The sequence below is a fragment of the Mus caroli genome, chromosome 11 (assembly GCF_900094665.2).
Source record: "Mus caroli chromosome 11, CAROLI_EIJ_v1.1, whole genome shotgun sequence".
NCBI classification, from domain to species: domain Eukaryota; kingdom Metazoa; phylum Chordata; class Mammalia; order Rodentia; family Muridae; genus Mus; species Mus caroli.
In genome coordinates, this window is record NC_034580.1 from 113,071,319 (window position 1) to 113,090,298 (window position 18,980).

The 18,980-nt window shown below is 51.7% G+C and overlaps 1 protein-coding gene across 2 annotated transcripts in view; it reads left to right on the forward strand.

Annotated features, from left to right (window-relative positions):
* Septin9 (septin 9) overlaps positions 1-18,980 on the forward strand; it is a 161,578-nt gene that overhangs the window by 2,511 nt on the left and 140,087 nt on the right. The window contains exons 1-2 of one of the 2 annotated variants that reach the window (XM_029484178.1): positions 2,744-3,036; positions 16,106-16,162. Coding sequence is in view for 1 of the 2 variants with exons in the window: in XM_021175472.1 (XP_021031131.1) it covers positions 16,106-16,162 (57 nt within the window). In the remaining variant the exon portion in view is untranslated. Of the gene's footprint in view, positions 1-2,743; positions 3,037-16,105; positions 16,163-18,980 lie in introns of those variants that run through there. The other variant, XM_021175472.1, reaches the window with a different exon arrangement.

Here is an 18,980-nt window from a genome sequence, read left to right on the forward strand (position 1 = left end):
GGCAAGACAGTCTCCAAGTGCTCTGGGCACTCAGGAGGAGGGGCTTGGGACTTTGGAGGTGCCTGAGGTTGAGCCTGCCTTCTGAGAGTAAGGGATCTGGCACAGTGGAAAATAAGATGGGTCTTACCAGGTAGGGAAGCTGCAGGACCCCAGGGCCATTTGGGAGACCCTCTGGCAGGCTTAACACAGCCCTGATTCTTCCCAAACATGTCTTCCCCTTTGTTTCAGTGGAAAGCTAGAGCCATGTGGCTCAGTGGTTAAGGGCAGGAGCATTGAACTGTGAGGCTCTTGGGATTAAGTCCCAAGCTGCTGTAGGGACTGGGGTTCTTCACCCCACACATTCATTCCATTGTTAAATGTGGATGGTGCTTGGTTGTGACGGTGCGTTTCTACAGGAACAGGTCCAGAGGTACCTATTCTAGCTCTCTAGCCGCTATCCTAGGAATTACTGCCGTGGGAGTTGTGTGCTTCTCATTGCGGGGGCCCAGGGCTTCTCTGACTCCCCACGATGTCCATGGTTTGCAGGTTCCTTTGTGCTGGAGCCAGCTGCAGGCTATTCCTGTTGTTTTCTGGGGTCCTAAACTCTGGCTTCTCACAGCATATGAGTCTCCTGGAATTCCTCTCTTCAGTGCCCTTGGCTTTCTTGGAAATCTTCAGTGGCAGAGACCGGGGGTTGGGGGCGGGGCGGGGGACTTAGCTGTGAGCCACCAGAATTGGGCAAGCATATCTCTGTGTGCGTTCTGGAATTATTTTGGGATTCCTGTGGCTTTCAGGAGACTCTCGAAGCAGGTGGCTAGCTTTTCCAGCTCTATACCAGGCAGGGATTCAGTCCTAGGGATACAAAGGATGAGGGGTTTCAGCCCTACCCAGCATTCTAGGGGGCTTTGGAAGGGTGAGGGGCGCACCCTCTGAGGTCACTTCTGAGTAAGCTACCCATGAGCTGGTGAGTGTGGGTGACAAAAAGCTCCTTTCTCCACTGGTCCCTCCACACCTCAGTGTCTGCTCTGGCCACCTCTAGACTCCTGATGGTCAAGCCTGCTTGCTATAGTGTATCTAAGGGATGTGGGCTGGAGAGGAAGCAGCCTCCTCACGCAGTTAGTCTATGGCTATGTCCCATCCTTGCCCAGATTCTGAGGCCCCTAGTCCCAAGAGAGCTGACTGAGCACAAGTCAGGAACCAGCCCTTCCCAGACCACTGGAGAGGTGGGAAGGCATGTTCAGACATGGACAGCCATCCACCCTGCCTGCCTGCCCCTGCCTCCTTCCCAGCTTTCCACTCCAAACCATCTTACCAGCATAGCGTTGAGTAAAATGTACCAGAAAGAGTATGAGAGAGCCCACCTTCTACCGTGGGACCTGCTTACACCCAGATGGATGCAGAGAGGACAGAGTTGTCATTCAGGAGCAGCTGGCTTAGTCAGACATTGGGCTGTCCATGTGCCTGAAGGCCTCCCCTGGATGTCTAAACAAGACCATGGAAGGTGTGCTCCCGCCTGAACTCTTTGTGCCCTTCTCAGATGGTCCTGTCTGTCCCAGGCTGCCTGAGGCTCCAAGACAGGCATTGAACCTGGAGGCGACCGGGTTTCCGCATGTTTGTCCGTGGGCAGTGTTGCGTGGGCTCTGCAATTTGCTAAAGATGTTTTTGATAAGAAAGATCTAGCACAGACCAACACAGAGCCAGGCCCCAGGGTACATGCTGAGTGGATCTCTTGGTCTCAGGGATGTCAAGGGCTCCAAAGAGAGAGACCCTGGGCTCAAAGGGTGCTTGGGTAGAGAAAGGGGTGACTCTTGCCCCATTTTAGGCTTGTTTGTTGGGGCTGTTACCTTGGAAACATCCCAGCTCTTCACTGCTTTAGGGATTTATGGGGGGAGTCATCAGGACCAGAGGCTGGTGAAGCTGCTTGGGGCTTGCAAGGACACCAAGTACAGCCCTGCTGTGCTGAGGGGTTCCTAGAGAGACCTCAGAGTCCTGACTCTGCCACAGGTCATGTGATCCTAAAGTCCCAATTAAGAGAAGTCTAAGCCCTGGTTGAAAGCACTTATAGTGTCAGGCAGCCAGGCTTGCAGGGTTGTTGGTGGCAGCAGCAAAGCCAGTTGTGGCAGGTGGGCAGGTCTCTGGGATAGCTTTGCTCTGGCTCCAGGAACTCTGGCGAGGTTTGCCAGAACAGCCATGCTGAGCTGCAAGGGGCCCCGACTCCCCAGAGTTCCTGATCCGTTTTAATTTTCCGTGTGCTCTGAGCCATTTGTTCCAGAAGTGTCTGCTGAGTGCTGCCGAGCCTCAGGCTCCATTCTGGCTGCTCCCCGTGGCTCTCCCAACAGCACTGCAGGGCCCGGAGGGCTGAGGGGCAGGCTGCTCCCAGCCTAGTTTCTTGGCCTTATCTCTCCAACCCTGCCCTGGGCCCGGGTCCACTTGCAGCCGCAGTGAAGATGACACCAAGCTACTCTGACCAGAGAGGGGTGGCGGCCCCAGGAGCCTTGCTTGTCAGTGGCCTCTAGCAGATCTCCAACAACCAAGCTTTGTTTGGGGACTGATCTGACCTGGTTCGATGAAGCCTGACTGTTGGCTGCTCAAGACCTCAGGACAGGAAACGGGAGCGAGGAAAGCCAATCCTGGCTTCAGGTCGCAGGATGGCCCTTGGACCCGGACCTTCCCTGGCTAGGTCCCAAGTCACCAGTCAAACCCTGACCTTCAGCATTGATTGGAATGCTGAAATCAGGGGCAGAGAAGGTCTCTGTGGAGCTGAGGCTCGAGGAAGCAACCTGTCTGACCCTGGCTTGAGGATCCCGAGGAGAGGACCTGTAGGCTTGCCTGCCTCCTGTGTGGCAGTGGGTGGCTGCAGTCTCTGCCACAGTGGTCTCCTCCGAGGGCATGCTCACACTCTGACTCCCTCAGACTACATCTGGAGCAAAGGGTGGGCCACAGCAGCATCAGGAGTCCTGGAGTGTTATACCCAGGTCCTCACCAGGCCAGGCATGTTGGGGCAGCAGCTGACTCAGGAGTAGTGGCAACCATGCTCAGGTTTGAGCTGAGTTCCAGGTGAGCACGGTTATCAGGAAGGGCTGGGCACCAGTTGGCTGGCTGCCCGGGGCCTTGAGCTGAGATCAATGGGACTTGCATCCTGGGGCCCTCCTTTCACAACCCTCTTTATAGAGGATCAGATCCCAGCCGGAGGATAAGGCTACTGTAACCCAAGCAACTTGGAAGTGGGTTACATCCAGCGCTTGTCATCTTCCAGTGTGCTAGGGACTTGACCGCTGGGCACAGAGGGGTCTGGAGGAGTCATTTGTAAAACTCACTGATAATTCTATATCTTTGGCTCAGTAGAGCAGAGCAGGCGAGTGGCTAGGTAAGGTTAGAGCAGAGGGCTTCTGGGTCATATGGATACTGCAGGGTGCCAGACAAAAGGGCAGTCAGATGTACCAGGGAGCCGGGAGGAATGGTGGCTTCTCACCAGCACTGGCATCGGGCTGCCTCCCTGCTTACAAGGTGTGGTAAAACCTCAGCTATGTCGGATGAGTCACTGGGTGGCAGAGCTTCCTGGTGGCTGCGGGCTGGCTTTGACTGTGGACCTCGGTTGCCTTTATTTTATTTGATTTTTTTTTTCTCCCCTCTGGAAATGCTTTCTGAGACAGACCCTGTATCCATCACGTTCGTTTGTTTGTTTTGCTGTTGTTGCCTGTGGTCGATGTTTTGTGTTGTGGACTTTTCCTTCAGCGATGCAATCAGGAAATGGAACCGGAACATAAAACCCTACCTGTTGTAAGGTTCACTTTTATGTCCCTTGCCCTGCTTGTCCCCACAAGTGTGAAACGTATCGTTTAATTATCTGAGCGGCACCTGCTTTCAGGGTTGCATGTCCCGGTCACTCAGGCCCTTTCGCCGGGAAGTCACATACCAGGTGTGGGTCAAAGCCAGAGCTCTGGCGGCTCTTCAGAGTGGACGTCCTGTGTCTGGCGGTCCCTCACCCGCTTTCCTAGAGGGTCTGGCACACTGATCCATCTCACTGTAATGGTGACTCTTTGGCTATTGTTATGGCTGTCACCCGCAGCCAGGAAAGTATCCTCAGGATAGCATTTCATCAAGAGGTATGATGGAGAGAAACTGTCCATCAACCTGCTGAGTGTCCCTGCGCTGGTTCGCTCTTGAGACCAGCTGTCCACCATCTTCATTCCTTGCAGTGACTGGCACACGAGGCTGGCGCAGTGTGATCTCTCCATCCCTGTCACCTCTCGAGCCCATGGGCATGGATCAATGGCTGCAGGTGACAGGCTACCTGGGTCACTTGGCAACCAGTTGTCTGCTGGCTGGTTACTTTGCAGTGATTTCTTCTGGAAGCTTCCTTCCTCTGGCGATCAGGCATAGTTCTCTGGCTTTTCCTGCAAGCTAACATTTTGTTCCTCTGGCCTCAGTCTTCCTCTCATTATCCTGGTCGCTCCTTCCAGGAACTCTCGGCATGGCGGTCCTCTGCCTCCTCCTCTCTGTGAGGAATCCCTGTGTGGTAATCCAGTGACCCCAAGGTGAAGTGAATTACATGTTGGCTCCCTTCCTGTTGCTGTGACAAAGTTCTCAACAAAAGCATGGGACGTGTCATGTTGGTTCACAGTGTGATGGGCCAGTCCGTGGGGGTGGGGGTAGGGGGTCATGATGGAAGCTGGAGCTGGAGGCAGCTGGTCACTGATCACCCACAGTCAGGAAACAGAGGGGGAGGTGAATGTTGGGGCTCAGCTCCTTGTTTCTTTTATGCAACAGAGAGCTCCAGCCTGTGGGATCATGCTGCCTGCACTTAGGGAGGGTCTTCCCTCCGCCATTAAAGCTCTCTGAAAACGATGTCCTAGACGAAGGCAGGAAGAGGTACGCCTCCTCTGTGAGACCAAGTCCAGTCACCTTAACAATGAAGATTCGCGATTGCAGACCCATACTCTCAGGCGACTTGGGGTTCTAATCTAGTGTGCTTAAACACTTAAAAAGTGGTGACCCCCTGCCTCTGTATGCTGAGTACAGGTATTGCCCACAATTTTAACTGTAGTTTGAAACAGCTATTAAGTATAGAGAATAAAGCAAAATCTAGAAAAGTATCAATTAAGCCGTTACTTCTCCAGAGTAACATTTTTGTGACTGTCTTTTGGCTTCTCTTCTTCACCAAGACCAGTGTTTTATTTTCTGGGGAGAAAACAGAAAGTTTATCTTTCTGAGTGGTCAGTATCTTTCCTTCTCCTTCTCTTTCTCTCCTGCCCCCTTATCTTTTGAGTCAGGATTTGAGACAGACTTACTTTGTAGTCCAGGCTGGACTGGAATTTAAGGCTTCCAACCTTTTGTACCAAGGGCCAGGATTTAAGGTACGCATCGCCACACCAGACTGAAATTTCATTTATTTTGGTGGCTGGGATTCCTATAGGAGAAGAGAGGGGGATGGGAGAGGGGTTATGTGTGTGCATGTTCCTTCTTGTGGGTGTGTATGCACTTGTGACTGGAGGTCAGAGGTCAAACTTGAACATTGTTTCTCAGTTAGTTACCACCTTCCTTGTTTCTCTGGGACAGAGACTCTCTTCCTCTCTTCTCCCCTCCTCTCCCCCCCTTCTCTAATTTTTTTTTTGTTTTGTTTATTTTGTTTGTTTGTATTTTTTTTCCAGACAGGGTTTCTCTGTGTAGCTTTTGGCTGTCCTGGAACTTGCTCTGTAGACCAGGCTGGCCTTGAATTCACATAGATCTGCCTGTTTCTGCCTCCTTAGTACTGGGCTTAAAGGCCTGTCTACCACCACCACCACACCTACCCCAGCTAAGACAGAGTCTCATTCATTTGCTTGGAATTCCCCCATTGATATAGACTGGCTGGCCAGTGAGTCTCGTGGATTTCCCTGCCTCTGCTTCCTCAGTGTTGGGATTAAAGCTTCTTATGTGGGTACTGGGGATCTGACCCCATGTCCCCATGCTATGCAGCAAGCACCTTATTCACTGAGCCATCTGCCCGGCCCCCAGAGTGGAGATTTATGGAGGGAGAGTGCGTAGTGGCTGCAGTTTTTATGCTGTCCTGGCAGTGTGATTCCAGTCAAGAGCCAGCAGCACGTGAGACATTTATAATGATCAGATATGTCCCTGCCCGCCCTTCTGATTAGAGCTACATCTCTGACTCAGGCTGCAGGAGAACAGAACCCTCCTTGTATAGGTTTTTTCCCCCTGGCAATTGGGATGGTTTCTGAGACTGGCTCCTGGCTCTGTGCATTTCAAATCCCGCCCCTCCCAACTGCCCACAGTTTTCTGGCGCAGAGAGCGGCAGAACATGCTGGTGGCTGGTGGCTGTGATTTTGGATCATGCACAGGAGGAGGAACTGTATCTGGAAATGGAGAGAGAATTCCTGGATTCCATTTCTACCTAGGGATGCTGAGCAGTAACCGAACTACACACGGAAACAACCAGGGAAGCCATAAATGCAGCTAAGCGGTGCCAAGTGGAATAGCTTTCTGGCTGAGAGGCTCCTGCTGCAGTCCCTGGACCACTGCTTCCACTCAGAGCTCAGTGGGAGGAAGTCCTGCCACCAGATTTCAGGGCCTGAGCCCGGCTGTGGGGGACTTGAACAAAAGGAGCTGCTCCCTTGGAGCCAGAACCACCAAGGGGACAAAACTTGTTGCTGGGAACCTTTCAAGGAAGGGAACAGGAGGGACTCCTCGGCTGTCTCCTGTACTAACACCTCTTACTGATTGAAACCAGCAGACCTGAGGGCCCTGTTCTCATAGCCCCCGTAGTAAGAGGTCAGCTTGGTCACACCAAGGAGGGCCTGGAGGGTCAACGAAGGTAGCTCCAGGAGACCCGTACAGGATGTATGAAGAAAAGCTGTGTCCTACTGCCCCCCACTCAGCTGTACCCCAACATTGCTTCCCTGGTGTTTGAGCAGCAGGGTGGCCTGCTTCTGGCATCAACTGCCTCACCCCATCTTGGCCACTGCTTCCTTTCTCTCCCACTTGAGCTCTCTGTGGGGAAGTAAGGCTGTAAGCTTTGTCTCTGATCTGTATGGACTGAATTGTCCTCTTGTGTCTCAGCCACTGTTTGAATGGCTCTGAAGAGACACCAGATCGAGTCAACTCTTATACAAGAAAGCAGTTAACTAGGAACTTGGTTACAGTTCCAGAGGGGTTAGTCCATTTTCATCATGATGGGGAACATGGCAGCCCACTGGCAGACATGGCGCTGGAGAAGCAGCTGAGAGTTTTACATCCTTGTCCGCAGGTAGCAGGGAGAGACACTGGACCTAGCATGGGCTTTTGAAACCTCATCTCAGTGACACACCTCCTCCAACAAGGCCACGCCTCCTAATCCTTCCCAAACAGTTCTACCAGCTGGGAACCAAGGATTCAGATATATGAGTCTGTGGGGGCATTCTCATTCAAATCCCTCCCCCTTCTCATTCAACCACACACACACACACCCCTTCCCCTAGTTCCACAGTGAAGTCTTAATTCTCAATGGGACGGTTTGGATATGCAGTTCATGGGGAGGTAATACAGCTGAGGCCTGAGCCTGGAGAACTGGCATCTTTATGAGGGGGAGGGGGCAGCAGGGTCCACATGAAAACAAGATGACAAAGGCTTCACTGAGCCAGGCAGTGGTGGGGCATATCTTTAATCCCAACACTTGGGAGGCAGAGGGGGACAGATCTTAGTTTGAGGCCAGTCTGGTTTTCAGAGCGAGTTCCAGGACAGCCAAGGCTATGCAGAGAAACCCTGTCTCACAAAACAAAACAAAAAAGGGCTTTGCTGGAAACCAGTTCTATCTGCGTGCTTGGGCTCCTGAACTGTGGGGAATTGGTGTTTTGTTACCCCAACTCTGGGGGTTCCACTCACTTGAGTACCCGAGATGCCTTCTGAGTAGGGTGTGGGTGTGCTATGAAGGTCTTGATCCTCACAGAACAAGGCAAGAGTGACTCTGGTACGGGGTGAGAGTTCATAGAGACTTCCAGATACTCACTATGGGGCACCATGGTTTGGATTGTGCATTAATGTCTTCTCCCTCCCTCCCTCCCTCCCTCCCTTCCTTCCTTCCTTCCTTCCTTCCTTCCTTCCTTTTTTTCTTGCTGGGTGGTAATGGCACACACCTTTGATCCCAGCACTCAGGTGTCAGAGACAAGTGGATCTCTCTGAGTTTGAGGCCAGCCTGGTCTACAGAATGAGTTCCAGGACAGCCAGGGCTACACAAAGAAACCATCTTGAAAAACAAAAACAAATTTAAAAATATTTCTTTTAGAGACAGAATCTTATACTGTAGAGCAGGCTGGACTCAACTCAGAGATCTTCTAGTCTCTGCCTCCTGATAGCTGGGACTAAAAACCAAGTGTCAGCAGGCTGGCCCTTTGCCTATGTAGCTCAGCCTGGCCTTGAACTCATGGCAGTTCTCCAGCCTCAGCCTTCTGAGTGTGGGGACCACAGGCATAAGCCACCAGCTTAACTATTAGTCCATCTTGCATTTGGATAATTTGCATATTACAAATTTGCATATGGCTTTAATACACTGTTGAATTTACTACAGTTTGATAGTAGCAGCAAGCTTCTGCTGAGGCTAACTTGTGTTTGTTGGAGCCTGGCAACTGGAAGGTCATGAGGGCAGACAGTGGCTACTCAGTGGACTAGAACACTTACCATGTTCTGGGATGGGAGGACTTCTCAGACTTCCAGGGGAGCTTTCTCCACACAAGTCCCTGATGACAGGGAGAAAGATGCCCCTGCCCCACTCCCAGAGCAGAGGTTCTCGCCTGGGGTGTGAGTGTCTCTCCAGGGATCTGGATGTCCTGGGAGATGCTGGTCACAGGAGCCAGGAGGCGCTGGCCTTTCCATTCAGCCATCTCTCATTCTGTCTAGCTGTTTCCGGTCTTATTTCCACATCCTCTGCTACTTTGGGTGCTCCAGGGTGACACACTCCAGCTTCCCTCTACCCCCGACACACACACCGGCTGGCTTTAGGGACTTTTGGTGTCTGTTGTGTTTCAGTGGTCTTCTGGGGACAGGGCCTCCTGAGTGGGCTCATTGGGCTGATTTCTGACTTTGTGGCTCTTAATGGCCATTCATTGCTGGCCCATACAGCTCCACATTGATCTGCAGGCTCCAAACTTTCACCTCCTTCCTTGGTAAAGTCTGCTTTCTGGCTACTAAGTCAAGGTGTTGATAAATGAGGAGTGAAGAAGCAGGCTTTTTTTACCCCTTCATCTGTCAGCTCCCAACCCACCGCATCCTCAAATGGGTTAAGTTTGAATTCTTGAGGATTGATGCTTAGAACCAGGGCCATGGCTCAGTTGGTAAAGTGCCTGCTACAAGCGTGAAGACCCGGGTTCACCAACATCACATAAGAAAACCTTGTAGTGATCTGTGCCTGCAATCCTGGTCCTGAGGAGGTAGAGAGGCAAGGGAATCCCTAGGGCTCACTGACTGGCCAGACTAACCAATCTGGGAGCCCCTAGTCCCAGTGAGAGATCCTGTCTCAAAAAACAAGGTGGAAGTCTCCCTAGCAGCGAGGTCATCCCCTGACATGCACGTGTGCACACAGGAAGAATCTGTTTGCAGTGTGAGGGTGACACACCAAACATTTGGGATATACTGACTTACACCTGACAAGCCTTTTGGCTCACACCTGAGATCCAAGTTCAGTGACGCATTTTGGAGAGCAGTGAGTCCCCGATAGCCACTGGGGTGTTTTTGAAGAAGGCTCTGCAGGTCCTTGGGTGGGTACTAACGTCATGTGATGGGCTTGGCCATCTCACAGTTGGAATGCTCGCTGCCCCGTGAAGGCCCTGAGCTGTCTTCCTCATCTGTGTGTCAGATACCTTTGCTGGCTGGACACTGTACAAGCTCCCTTGTATCCATGTCTCTCAGCATGGCGTCTGGTGCAGCAGCTATGCTTAGTAAGTGTCTTCACCCACCCACAGCTTGTTGATATGGATGTTGCAGTAAATCTCCAACCCCGATAAACCCGCAACTTAGTTACCGTATTTATAAGCTGCGTGCCCACCCAGATCGGGCAGATAGACCACTACACTACTCTATTCCCCAGCTAGGAGATTTCTTGTACTTGTGGCTTCTCCGGGCCACGTGGTTCTGCTCCATCTTCCTTCCACCTCCTCTTCCTCAGTCTTCTCTGTCTATTCTCCCTCTCTTCCTTCCTCTCTTTCCCCATCTCTAAAACCCCCAGCCTCACCTTTTCCTTCCACTGCCCAATCACAAGCTCTAGCCTTTATTTGACCAGTTAGAATGGGGAGAAGGTTCACATGAAATCATCTGAGTACTTGATCCCCTCCTCAGGGCAGCCCCTCTTGAGGAAGCAGAACTAACAGCAACATATAAACAGCGTCAAGGCAATCCACAAGTATGGAAACTGCCTCCAACAGCTAAAAAGTATCCAGACAGTAAAAGCTACAATTCTTAACTCTAGCTTAGGATATGCAACACTGCCTCCAGGGTGGGAGGTCTGGTCCTACAGCTGGGCCCCCATGGTAAGCCCTAACTAATCCTGGCAGACCAAGGGCCCTTTACAGAGACAGTGCAGCACCTCCTTTTGGTTGGCATTTTGTAGGAGAATGGGCTTGTCTGCCTCTCTTAGCCTGTCGGACAGGAAGCAGGCCCTCCACTTTATAGAGTAAATAGATAAAGGACTGAGATTTGGCTTCAAGGCCAAGGGCTCTCTGATGATACTGTTTGATCCGTGCCACCTCCATCCCCAGCCCCTACTCTTGTGGAGGAAGAAATGAAACTTTTGAGCCAGTCTTGCTATAGAACAAGGTCCCCCAAGCAAAGCAGCCACCATCGTCACCAGTTCAGCTTGCAGTCTTGGGATTGCAAGAAGACCTGTTGGCTCTGGACCTTTCCTCACGGGAAAGGATGGGGAGGGTCATTGGACCTTCAGAAATTCCAGCTGCCCCTCCCAGCCATTTTTATGCAAGTCAGCCCTAATTTTGAGTGCCCTCTTGGTGGGGCGGTGCTGGTATATATAGACTGTGGGAGGCTGACAGGGTTCTACCTGTGAAACTCTAGGGAAGCCATCCTCTGTGCTAAGACTTTCCATCGAGGCTGCTTCAGGGTCACTTACACTCCTGGCAGTAACTCTCCACCTAGGCTCTGTAACTAAACCCAATGATCTCACTGGGAGCTTTGTCACCGAGACTTACCAGGAAGTTGTCTTTCGGTTTTTGCAGATGTGCTGGTTTCAATGAGAAATGGCCACCATAGTCTCAGGTATTTGAGCACCTGACTCTCAGTCGGTGTGGAGAGGTGATAAGGAGGGGCAGCCTTGCTGGAGGAAGCATACCACACAGGCTACCTTTGAGAGTGGAAAACCTCATGGCCCATTGCTCTCTCTGCTTCTTGCTAGTGGTTGTGATGTGATGTCTCAGCTTCCCCATCATTATGGACTTCTTTGTTTGTTTTTGAGAGAGGATTTCTCTGTGTAGACCTGGCTGTCCTGGAATGTCCTAGAATTTGCGCTATAGACCAGGCTGGCCTCAAACTCACAGAGATCCACCTGTCTTTGCCTCCTGAGTTTAAAGATGAGCACCTCTACCACCCCCATTGTGGACTCTTATTCCTCTGAAACCAGAAGTCAAATTAAGCTCTCTTCCTTAAGTTGCTTTTGCTCAGGGTGTTTTATGACAGCAACAGATAAATAATCAATATACCAGGGAAGGAATTCTCACAAATCCACAGCCAGAGGGTTGGCAGCAGCCCTGTGCTGGGTAGGGGCCTCTTAGCTCAGTGCCTGCTGCAGATAAGCCCTGACTGATACGCCTGGAATCCGCTCTCAGGGCCACCTGCAGCCTTCACACCTCACACCTGCAGCAAGCAGCTGACAGGGTGTGAGTGTTTGTGTGTGTGTGTGTGTGTGTGTGTGTGTGTGTGTATGTGTGTGAGGGGGGGGAGGGAGAGGGAGAGGGAGAGGGAGAGAGAGAGAGAGGAGAGAGAGCGCTGGAGCCCTCACACCAGGCCCCAAGAGGAAGGAACTCCTGGGATGAGGTCAGCTGGGACCCACCTGGCCCTTCTCCAAGGATTTTTATGAGTTTTAAGAAAAAAAACTTAAGCTGGGCGTAGTGACACCTGCCTGTCATTCTAAAGAGACTAAGGCAGGAGGATTGCCATGAGTTTGAGGGTCATTGTGAGATGCAGAATGAGTCCCAGGCCTATCTGGGCTATGAAGGGAGATTCTGTCTCAGAAGAGAAAGACAGAGCAGAGTGCGGTGATGCTGCTGCTAGTCCCAGACCTCAGGACACAAAGGCAGGGGGATCTGAGTTCAACGCCATCCCGAGCCATCCCGAGCTACACAGAGGAACCCTGTCTCCAAAACAAACAAACAAACACATAAATAAAATTTAAAAATTGAAATCCATTTTTCTCTCTGTATACAGTGTCTTCTCCACGTTGGGAATTGATATGTGCCCATGGTGAGTCTGTGTGGTGATTGACAGCTCACATAAAGCCAGGCCTGGTAGTGCAGGTCTGAAACCCCAGCAGAAGCTCTGGGAGAGTGCAGGCCAGCAAGCTTGGTGTAGAGTACGTGGTGAAGAGAGAGTCTCAAGCAATGGAGGAGAGGACAGACACCCAAGGTTGTCCTCTGACCTCCACACAAGCCACTGTGGCAGGAGTCACACACCCTGACACAAATGTATATACATTATGTAAATACATAAAGCAGTAAATAAGCTCACTAGAAGTCCCTCATGCCTCTCCCTTTACCCCAGCTCAGAAGCATGGGGGGGGGGGCACCAGCAAAGTGAAATCCTCACATAATTTTTGAGATAGAAGTCTCACTGTCTGAGTCTCAGTGATACAGCTAGGCCATGTGGCTGTTGAGCTCCTGATAATCCTCCTGTCTCTGCCTCCCCTGTGATTCGTGCACGCACCCGTGGGAAGGGGATCTGAACTCAGGCTTGAATAGCAGGCCCCTTACCAGAAGACTGTCTCCCTAGCCTCTACTTTGTTTATATTTTTATTTTTTAAAATTTTTTTGGTTTTTCCAGACAGGGTTTCTCTGTGTAGCCCTGGCTGTCCTGGAACTCACTCTGTAGACCGGGCTGACCTTGAACTCAGAAATCCGCCTGCCTCTGCCTCCCAAGTGCTGGGATCAAAGGCGTGCGCCACCATGCCTGGCTTATTTGTTTATTTTTAACAGGAGCACACTGTGTAGCCCTGGCTGCACTGTGTAGCCTCAGAGATCCACTTACGTCTGCCTCCTGAGTTCTGCGATTAAAGATGTGCACCACCATGTCCCGCACTCGTATCTTGCTTTTTGGGACAAGGTCTCTCATTGGCCTGCAGCTCCCTGGTTTGGTGAGGCTGCCTGCCTCGTTCAGAGAGCCCCTGAGTCTGTTTCCACCTGTGCTGGGCTACAAGCATGGACCACTACACTTGGCTTTTTGACATGGGTTTTTGGGATCAAACTCAGATCTTTCATGCTTGCGTGACAAGCATTTTACAGATCGAGCTGTTTCTCCAGCATCCCCTGCACCCTTGTCACTAGATATTAATAGCCCAGAGGAAGACTCTCACTGTGTCCCCTCTGACCTGGAAGCTCTAACTGGATGAAGTCAGAGCCAGTGCCCGTGAGGTATGATCTGCAGCCGGACCTCAGCTTCAGAGGACTTGGGTCGTTTGCTGGCTGGCTACAGATGGCAGGGTTTTGTGTGTCTTCTTCCTTCTGGATCCTCTTTATTTTAGAGTCACATAAAAATAACTCAATTCTCTGCTGGATCACGGTCCTTGGCTGCCTTGGACACAGGCCTGTGGGAGGAAGTCCAAGCTAGTGCGTTTGAGCCATCCCCTGGTCTGGGGGTCTTTTTAGGACCATGCCAAGCCTGGGATACCAGGAATCCCCAGCCCCTTCTAGGTGGTGGAGTTGTCTCTACAGCTTTTCTGGCAGTGCAACCTGGTAAGGATGCCTCTTTTAGGAAATCAGAAAAATAAATAGTGTAAGGAAAATGAAAACTTTGCCCCAGAAATCCAAAAACAATGCTGTTTTCCCAGTTGGGTTTGGGGAGAAGGCTCAGATGCCCAAGGTCCTTTAACACACTTAGATCCTCTTGCATTTTTGTCTGAAACCAGAGGGCAGGTGGTGGGTGTGGCTGTTCAGCTGCCCAGAGACAGGACAGGGCACCCTCTGTCCTCAGCATCCCTGCAAAGCCATCTCATTCGGAAGTGACTCAGGCCACAGGAATGTTCAGTGCTGCCTTTTCTTATCGGCTGTTCCTCACCCCAGTTTCTGTTTTGGGGACTGTGGTGGTTTGAATATGCTTGGCCCGAGGAGTGGCACTATTAGGAGGTATGGCCTTGTTGGAGGAAGTGTGTCACTGTGGGGGGTAGGCTTTGAGACCCTCCTCCTTGCTGCCTGGAAGACAGTAGTCTTTGTAAGTGTTGTGTTGATCATGGTGTCTGTTCACAGCAATAGAAACCCTAACTAAGACAAGGACACAGTGGACTTGGGGACAAAATTGCTGTTCACTAGTACTACGTGGTCCTGGTATGTGCCTCTTATGAATTCACTGTATACAAGGCAGTAGGAAGGGATGGGGTGACCGCGTTCATCCACAGATGCAGTGTAACTCATCTGGTATGGGTGTGCTGCTGCTGGGGTGCCCATACTATCCCCTCCCCTCAGCACACTCAGCAGAAGAAGGCCTCTGCTCCTTCTCCACAGCCCTGGGCAGCTCACCTGAGTCACACTCCTAGTCCAGAGGGCTGGGTCAATTCCAAGGACCAGATACTGGCTCCTCATAACCCCCATCTACCTGTTTGAGACCCTCCTCCTTGCTGCCTGGAAGACAGTAGCCTTCTGGTTCCATTCGGAACAAAATGGAGAGCTCTTGGCTTCTGCACCATGCCTGCCTGGAAGCTGCCATGCTCTTGCCTTAATGATAGTGGACTGAATCTCATCCCCCTACCCATCCGTTCATCCACGTGATCATCCATCTACATATTTTTCTATCCATTCACCCACCCATCCACACTCTGCTTAGCCTTTGGTTCACCACTTCCATCTACCTACCCATACATCCTCCTCCTGGTGGACAGGCCAGGAATTTCAGACAAGTAGGTCAGTGGTTGAATGGATGGGTGGTTGGGTAGATGGATGGATGGATGGATGGATGAATAGAATGAGCCATGATGGATGGATGAGTGTGTCTAAGTGTGCAGGAGTCTAAAGAGAAGCCTTCCCCTTTGACTAATAGGCTAGATGTGTATCAGGTAGTGGAGGATACAGGGAAGTATTTAGGTCTAGCCTAATCACCTAGATCATCTTGCTGTTGGGGTTGGGAGAGATGGCCTCTCTGGCCTAGGTTGGGGTGTTCTTGTGACTCGCTGAAGGATAGGTGTGTGGCATTTAAGTGGGACACTCCCTAAACACCATGACCTGGTTGTGGTTTGCAGACATATGGGTTCTCGAGTCTGCTCTTCTTGGCAGCCCATGGGTGTGCTCAGCTTAGCGCCTTGCAAATTCCTCAAGTTAGGACTTGCCCACCACAAGCCTCGCCAACAGGGGAGTGCCAGCCAGCCAAGGGGCACATGTAGTTGGAGGTGGAGTGTGGCACGAGACTGAGCTGATCCAGACTCTCCCTGTGCCCCCTCTTAGAGAGAGAGCAGTTCCCTCCCATTTTCCTCAATGTAGCCCCACTTTTCCCAGTCTTTGGAGCCATAGAGGATGGACAGGGCTTCTGGCTCATGTGTTTGGGAAACCCTGTTTATCAGGTGTGGGTCTTAAGTGGTAGGTCCTGGCCAAGTGCTGTAGACCAAGATGACTCCTCTCCATCAGCAATCAATGCTGTGAGGATATTTAAGGTGAACCCAGACTTGGTCTCTCACCACGGGTTCAGTTTCTGGTTGTTGTGTGGCCCTAGGCAGGTTACCCAGCCCTTTTGAGACTCTGCTCCCATATTTGCACAATGGGTCTTGTGACAGCTGTGTGAAGCATCCAGGTGGGTGGCTGTCATCATTCGGAGGGACAGGTGGCTACCTGTCTGGGGTTATTTGGTTCTGCAGCCCTTGGCAGGTGTAGAAGTGGGAACACACCCAATGTTAGCCACCCACTAGGAAGGGGGAGCCTGGTGACCTTGTGTGAACTTTCCCCCTTGTTTCTGTTCTTAGGAGTCACACGGACCTCCAGCGGTCGCCTCCGGAGGCTTGCGGATCCCACTGGCCCAGGTAAGCAGCTTGAGTCTCGTCTGCTTTTGAGACCTGACTTTCTGTCTGGCTTTTTCTGAGTGGTTGGAAGCCTTTGCTATGATGACCTTTCAGTGGTTTGTACAGAGTATATTCCTAATTAAATTCATAATTTGTTTGTAATTGATAGCTATGCAAATGGACCATTCTGGACTAACCAGGGCTGCCCAAGGCTCCAGAATTCTAAGCATTCCTAAGGCAGTGTCTCTGTGCAGGCAGCCAGGCTTGGGTCTGCCAGAGAGGCTGCCCACCTTTGCCGAGAGCAACCTCAAGGCACAGGAGAGAGAAGTAAGGAAGTAGGCAGGGTAGGGGGGCTTTATTTGCAGTGAGTGAACCATAACAGGGTGTCTTTGGTGGCCCATTCAGCAACGATGGACAGTTCCATCAGTGAGTCTTCTGCATTGGGAAGGGACTGTCATGCACTATTCCTTTGACTTTGGATTTTCTCTAGTAACCAAGGAGAGGAGCCAAAACTTATCAGAGCTCCAGGGTCACTTGGGGGTGGGGGAATCCCTCCAAAGTTTGCAGGAGGCTCTGCCAGCCTCAGGGTCCAACCTGGGCAAGCGCCAGGGGCTGCCTCTAATGTCCTCAGCAGGGCCTGTGTGTCTTCTCCTGCCAGGCATCCTCAGATCCCGTTGTTGGTATGAATTTTTACAATACCGCTTTGTGCTCCCAACAGATCAAACACACCCAAGAGCTATCTTTGGGTACACAAATGAAAGACACAGACACAGACACACACACACACACACACATTAGCTTATTGTTTAAATGCCTTTGCTACCTCAATGACTGGGCACCTCTAAACCTTCCCCTGCTACCCCAGGCCCAATCGGGGAAGTGGCCAGTGGCCGCTTACCTGAAGTCTCACATGGCTGATTGGCTTTATTTCCTGCCGCCCCAGTGTCTCATTCTTTCCCAAGTCATGGCAATCTTCTGTCTCCTTTTTCTCAGTTCCTAGCCCACACAAATCTAAAGGTCCCACCCCATCTCCCTTTGCCCAACCATTGGCCGTTGGCATCTTTATCGATTGATCAAAAACCATCTGAGTACAAGGACCTTCAGCATCTGGTCACGCGGTTTCCCGATCGAATCAGAGCATTGGAAGCAATCTCCAACATCCCACTGTGAGCTTCTCCAGCCTCAGAGTCCTTCTGTCACTTCTCATGGCCCTTCTAATACCAGATTGAGGGATCTGTGCTCTTTCTGATGACCCTTGTTTGGAGATGATGTTGGCTGCCAGAAATGAAGGGGCCTGCTTTTGTAGCAAATGGGGGACACGTGCTCGCCTGTGCATGTGTATTGGAGGCCAGCTGGGTTGTACAGAGGAGTACATGGAGACAGAATGGTGGACAGGGGAAGCAGATGTCATGAGACGCTAAAGGAAACCCACAGTGACAAATTGTCATCAGGACTCTCACGAGAGCCAAAGTCTCCAGTCCCAGCCGTGCAGGAGGACTCCTTCCAGTCAGGGAGACTTCAGATACAAGGGCATCCCATCACCTGGGCCCACTGCTCTCTAGCCCTGCCCTGTCCAGAGGAACACTTTGCTGGTGGGACCCTCTATCTTTGTACTTGCCAGGAGGGTGGCCATGAGCCACAGGTGGCCTGTTGGCCACCAAAATAGAGACTTTAGCTATATTTTATTGCTGAGTTGTTTGCAACAGATTTAGTTTCAATTAAACTCATAATTTGTTTGTAATTTGTAGCTATGCAGATGGATCATTCTGGACCAACCAGGGCTGCCCAAGGCGCCAGAATCTAAGCATTCCTAAGGCAGTGTCATGTCTCCTAGCTCCATCTTCAGGATGCGGCCTGGCTGAGGTGGCTGGCTCTTTGTAGGGGGCAATGGTGACATCGGGGGTGGTATGGGTTTATCGAGTGTGTGACGTGGGTAGTGTGCCAGTGTGGCACTGGGTTTAGCATGTGGCTGACGTGGTAGGTACTGTGCCAGTGTGCTCCTGAGTACCATGTGTGAAGAGCCTGGGTGTCAGCAGAGGAGGGGGCGCCCCCGCTGGAGGTGGTTAGGCTGCTGAGTGATTCAGCACTCTTGGTTAAGACGCCTCCTGCCCACCATTGCCACATGAGCTACTAACCACTAGCCAGCCCTGCCACTAGTGTGTCCGGATGCCTTGTGTTTGGGATCCCCCTCTCTCTCCCCTCCTTCTTATTGGCCAGCCTTGATCCAAAGGGCTGGAGATTGGTAGCATTTGGGGGTTCAGGTCTCAGAGAGCTGGTACCTTGGGCTGCGTGCATGAGGTCTCCTGCTGTTGCTTCCCCAGGCTCAGGCTCATTCTGTGCCGTCAGCACTTGGCAGCCTGGGCTTGCTCAGCTTGGAAGCCTAAGGCATAATTTGCAGGAGCCCAAAGCTGTAAGCAGTGATCTAGGTTTGCATGGGGCCTGTCTGCTGACACACACAGTCTTCCCCAGGGCCTCTGCTGGCTCCCACGGGGCACTCGTTCCTAGTCTTCTATTTCATCTAAGGCCTGCCTCCCTGCTGCCGTGACCCTGGGATGTGTTCCCTGCCAGGACCTAGGACTACAGTTGGAGCTCCTCTTTGCTCCTGTCTTCCTCCCCGCCATGGTCACATGGTCTCCTGTTTGGGGCTCCCTGTCCTCATCCCTAGGGAGAAATAGGGTACATGACTGTCAGGTCCACGTTCTGTTCTTTCCAAGCTGTTTGTGTCTGGGTAGGAATAACTATTCAGGGCTCAAGCCAAGTCCCTTAGCTCTGATGACAGCCACAACAAAGCTTTGCATTCCCTCTCCCTCTCCCTCTCCCTCTCCCTCTCCCTCTCCCT